Here is a 6,000-nt window from a genome sequence, read left to right on the forward strand (position 1 = left end):
CTTATGCAATACCTAGCAGACCAGTACTTACAGAAAAGACCTTTGCTCTTTAAGCATGGAATTAAAGTGAATTGACAAGTAAGCACAGAAACTCTAATTTTAAGTTTTATGCTTACTACATTTTTAAGTTTTAACTACATTAAATTTCTAAAGAAAATAAAAGCGTGAAATAGGCAGTCAGTTATTAGATTACCTCTGTACACTCTTTCCCCATAGTTAAAAAAAATCCCCCAAATATTCATGCTTTTTTATAGGGAGACTGATGACCAACAAGTCATCAAGGACTTGTTGGTCCTTGTTGGTCCGAAGGAGCAACAAGTGAAGCAATCCATGTCGTGTATTTCAGACTGATCATTTCTGGTTATCTTATAGATAGACTCATGAAAGCACTGTGTTACTCCTACTTCCTTCAGCTTACCAATTACAAAATAAAACTGGTTTCCCCCTTATCTCTTTAAAAATGCAAATTACTATTACTTTTTCTTTGAAGTATTTAGGCATAATCAATGAGGCAGAAAATAAATTTAGTAATCCAAGTCTGCTTCAGTTACGTTCCTAGAGCAACTCAAACAACTAGTGAACCAAAGTGTTTTTCAGATTCACTCAGCCCCAGGAGGAGTTCTTCACAGATTACTTTCCCAAGGTATAACTAGACAAAAAATTTTCTTGGGCCAGAGAGAGAGGAGTAATTAAATAAATCCCCAGTTATTTCTCCTCATCTACAAGCTTCTCACATTTTGTTATTAAGCCACAAAACACCCAAGACTGGAATGGTCTTTGTCAAGGGGAAATACAGAAAGACAACGGAATTTTGGCTTGAGTTGGATGCAGGTCTGGGGAACTTAATCGCTTCCTAACCCTATGCTTCAGAAAGACTACTGCAGAGCTGCAGCTTAACATGTTGAACAGTACTGTAGCATTCTGAGAAAAATAATGACATGCATTTTCTAGAAAGACAAACATTGACAACTGAAGTACCAATCTATCTTGATCTATCAGGCAGCACATTTGCCTTTAATGTACAATCAATACATTCGTAGTAAAGAGCTTGTGTCTTAAGTTTGAAGTTTACCATTTAAGTACCAGTCTGCCAGTTTTAATCCAATACTGAAACTGCAATACATATACTTTTAGGAACAGTCTTAAGTATTTAGGTAGATTAGGTTTAGAAAATTTCATAAATTGTTACTACAAAAACAAACATGCAGGTTTCAAAATAAAAAAAGAAATAAGAACAATAAAATGCTCATTAGAAAACAAATGAAAATCCAGTAAAAAAAAAAAAAAAAAAAAAAAAACAGCTGTTAACAGAAAGGAAATCTGACAACTTGTTTAACTTTTTAAGCACAATACCAATATCTAAGTTAGTTCAATAAGCTCTCCAAAGTAGGAATGCTAGACAGTAACAACTGTGTTGAAATAGTTTATCATTTGTAATCCACTGAAGAAGAAATAAATTTTCTGTGGCATTTTGAAAATCAAATCATCATCATGATTTACCAAATGCTAGTTGATTCACTGTAGCCCACTACAGCATGACAACCCAATGCCTTGGCATGGGATTTTATTTCTTGTCTGATTTCTGCCCACCATGCATCTCGTGTCTCTGGTTCATCTGAAAGACAAAGCATAAATCAGTTCACTATTCTGCACTTTCTCAACATAAAGTTTCATGCAATTAATCTGTAAGTTTGAATTTTTTATATTCAAGCATTTTATCTGACAACTTTCTATTTCCTAGCTGTCACACTTCAAGTATTGAGCAAACACCAATGGGACAGTTTCTTTCATATTTTTTTTTTCTAAATCATCCATGGAACTGGTTCTGATAAGTTACTCCATTCTTGTTGTCCATATGACAACCGACATCTTAGTATAGTAGACGTTGTTCCAATCTCTAACTACTCTAAGATCATACTGTCAGTTTCCAACAAAATATGAGGAAAATGTAATTTGCAATAAAGCATCACAGATCTTCTGTAATATGGAAAAACTACTAGTAGCAGTAATGAAACGGTATTTATAGTAATAATATTTTACATCAGTGTACATCTGACATCTTTAAAATAACCTGAACAGTTTTTCCTACTGCAATCCGAAGTCCTGTTCATGAGATTTTTAAAAATATTTGTTCAAGACTATATCACCAGTCAAACACACAATGTTCTGTGGCTCATTTCAGTACTTCTAATTTACAGAAACCATACTTATTTGCAACTACTTCTAAATTAACAACATTAAGAAGTCCAAGATGTATGCTGACATTCATCAATTTATTCATTTTTTGCTTCAGTATCCTGGTGACCATACTTTTTTTTTTTTTTTTTCCAAAATGGATTCTTTATCTAATTACCTTATTGTCTTTGAAGTATATCTTAAAATACATCCTACCTGCTTTTCCTGAAAACTGAATTAAAAATTCAAAGACGAGTGCTACTAGAGTAAGTCATTCAGTAGTAAGTTTCTGAGAACTAAAGCTCTCTTCCTGTGAACTTTTTACATATAAGTCAACAGGTACAATAGCTTAAAACTGGAGTGTGTGAAGTGTTTCTTCATTCAAAATAGCTTACGTGTACAAATGAACTTCGTTAAAAACTATGGTAATTGTTCATACATAAAGTAAGAGGAAAAACAGTAATAAACAGTAGGCATTCAGATGCTGCAAAGGGGTCTGAACAGATGGATTCATGTACGTTTTCTCTGAAATCAACTCAATTTTGTATGGATACATCCAGCCCTTGAGATCTCCTTGCTAAATCATTATTTAAAATATCAATGCCATAGTCTGAGATTCATTGGGAACCACTTCTGCACTTTGTTACTATTAGGAATGTTTCTAAGTATAGTGTATGATAATCACATATCATACACTAAGTTCTCTGACAACATGCAAACAAAAATGGAAGGTGTAGATATACAGATATTTTGAAATTTACTGAAGCAGAAGTATTGTACACCAAAATGTATTCATCCATGAATTTACCTCAGCTTTTGATATGGAACTGGGCTTTCAGCTTTCTCAAATAAACTAATGAACATTTTCTAACAATTAAAAAAGCACAGAGGTTTGTTTATTCAACCATATCTAACTTTACATGTTAATGCTTGTGTACTCTAGCATTGTACTAAGAGCAGGCTTCAATGTGTGGAATCACGTTTATCCAAACTTGGCTTTAAGAACAAAAAACTACATTGATGATTGTGGAAAACCCTCCTAAGAACTGAGATAGAAACATACGCAACACAAAACAGACTAAGGATTTTCATGAACTGTATCATGTTCCATTATAGGTGAGTTCACCTTCACCAGGTTTCAGTATATTCCTAGCAGAATCTCTAGGCACTATACTTCGCTGTTCCTCAAAGTGAAACCACTGTTGAAAGGACTTTTGCCGACTGGGAAAAATCAAATGCTCAAGGTTATATATACAGTAATCCTGACTCAGATGGTTGGGCTCCTTGCTATCAAGGTCTCAAACTTTTCAGCTTTTAAGAGCTGAGAATCATGCGGAAGTAGCCCACCACATCACAGTGTTGGAGTTCTCAAGCTCAGCTAGGCAAACAATTTGTGGTACACAAAGGAAAGCAGGAGACAAAAATGTCGTCTTTTGCATGTGCATCTATGAGTTGGAACAGAAACTTTCCTTGCTGCCACCAGCTCATGGTTGTAGTGCTAGTGAACAGAGGAACTTTGGAAACCCATTTTAAGGCAAAACCTACAAGGTCTGATAAAACAGGGAGCTGCATGAAAGATGTGAGACCACAAGCAGATTCTGTAAATGTTGTCACTAACTCTTTGTGGTAGAAGACACATGGATCTCAGGAGAAATTTTTCCTTCCCCATCCAATCACAGACAAGAAGTTTGCTTATTAATGTGTGTTTCTCTCTATAAGAGAAAGGTGTAAGTAGTAGAAGAAGTGGTATACTGACTATGCAAAACAATTCTGGTTCAGTTAGGCTTGACCACAGGCTGGTGGCTACAATCATGGATGGAACAGCCACACAAGTGTTTGCACTTCACAGAAAAACCTAAAATGGAGATGTAGCAGGACTCTTGCAATCTTTTTCCAGACATAAATAGAGACTTAAGCAAAGGAAAACTATTTTTATTGTATCATCTGTTTTCTCTTCACACCATTTGGCAAATACTGCTAATGACCTTCCTATGACAAAAAGTACAAAGGAAATTATGTTATGATGAAAGAGTTGAAAGTGAGCAATAGGTGAAGCAACTGGGGATGAACAGGGAAAGTGCTATGGAATAAAGAGTAAGATTACAAGCAAGAAGATGACACCAAAAAAGAATGTGGTCTGACAGGAAAAACTGAAACAGAATGAAGTGTTGAAACGGAACAAATATGCTTAACGGGAACAGAAATGGCACAGATAGAAGTGACGGGTCCCAAATTCTACTGCAAACATGTAAACTTTCCTCCACAATAAATTTATCATTTCAATCAAAGTTTAAGAACAAGTTCCTAAGACTTAACACAATTTTCTCACCTAGCCTATCTACAAGAATGACTTATTATAATGGAAAACACATATTGTTGTGAGGTTGCTCAACACTATGTGTTGCTCAGGTAACATTTAACCCTTTACTGGGAATTGAATCTGTTCAACATCAGAATTAACAAAATTATTGAACTACAGTAATATAATCGACCATTTTCATTCTTATTGAAGATAAGAACAATTTTCCAGCCATTGTCTTCAAATGTTCACAAGATCAGGCCCAATATCTTCCAAAAAAAAAAAAAACACAACAAATTCTCATTGTGCAAGTTCAAAATTTATATTGTAGTCATGCATAAACAAATGCTTGTAAGCAGAGGACCCAGTCTCCTTTAAGGCATTTAACTGAGTCACTGTTTTTTCCAGAGGCCAAATGTGAATCAGTAAGCTTATATATAAATACTGTACATTCACACAGTTTACATGAACTTACCTTTGAATATTAAAATACAAAATGATTGTCTACAATTAAGATTAAACACCATGACATTGCAGTTAGAAATTGATACAAAACACTGAATGCAGTGCAATGTGTAGCATTCATATTCTTCTGACAAATATTTTCACAAGCAGCCTTTTTTTTTGACACAAGCCACACAATTTCACATGGGGATGCCACCGTAGCATTTACAAGTTTAGTAAAGCTAAGGATTTACATAAACAATTAGAGGAGTTAGGGAAGCAGGATGGCATGTGTCCAGTACACTCCATAAGAGTGTCTCTTGCTATTTTTTGCTATGGCAAAAGCTTAAGAACTAAGGGTTTGCAAAGCAGATTCAGCAGACAGTAGCCAGAAACAGTGGGTATTTTGGCGCATGCTTGGATCAGGTGACAGTACAGACTGAAAACTATGGCAGCTCACTGAAATGGTTACAGAAAGTAATGGCCCTGGATTCTAGGTGGAAGCAAAAAGGCAAGCATACATAGCACTCAATCACAAGCTTTTCTAGCAAATCTATCAAGAAGTTTATAGCAAGGTTTATCTAAACTCCAAGCAAACGAGTCTGCAAAAATTACACTAATAGATGTCTTTTATTGGAAACCTATTTTTATTAAAGTTTAAAAATTGGCATATTTTTAACAAAGTGGAAGCAAACCCTACTGTTTCTGGAGTTGAAGACTTGAGAAACAACGCTGTGAACAGTACAGTACACTATATAAATTGTGCCAACTCCAACCTCCTTCAGCTGAAACCTTCCAAACTTACTTTATTAAACAGCTCCAGTTTAATTGCAATCATTTGTTGCCCCAGGTGTTCTTTTGGCCGGTTCCATAAGCCACCTATTTCTTGCCATCAAAATACAAGGTTGACTTCTATTAGACAGGATGTTGTCTTGTTAACAATATAGACAAAATCTTTCACCTGGCATACTTGCTTCCTGCGAATCAGAAAACATCTGCATCTTTTTTTTCTGGGTGTGGGTTGGTTTTGTTGTTGGAAGAGAGGTTTTTTTTTCCTTTTTTTTTTTTCTCTTTTTTTTTTT

At 35.0% G+C, this 6,000-nt stretch overlaps 1 protein-coding gene across 23 annotated transcripts in view; it reads right to left on the minus strand.

Annotated features, from left to right (window-relative positions):
• C2CD5 (C2 calcium dependent domain containing 5) overlaps positions 1-6,000 on the minus strand; it is a 65,886-nt gene that overhangs the window by 26,150 nt on the left and 33,736 nt on the right. For all 23 annotated transcript variants that reach the window (XM_035311472.1, XM_035311466.1, XM_035311451.1 and 20 more), the window contains one exon: positions 1,501-1,615. In XM_035311472.1, the coding sequence (XP_035167363.1) occupies positions 1,501-1,615 (115 nt within the window). The remainder of the gene's footprint in view (positions 1-1,500; positions 1,616-6,000) is intronic.

This window comes from Oxyura jamaicensis, chromosome 1 (genome assembly GCF_011077185.1).
Source record: "Oxyura jamaicensis isolate SHBP4307 breed ruddy duck chromosome 1, BPBGC_Ojam_1.0, whole genome shotgun sequence".
Classification (NCBI taxonomy): domain Eukaryota; kingdom Metazoa; phylum Chordata; class Aves; order Anseriformes; family Anatidae; genus Oxyura; species Oxyura jamaicensis.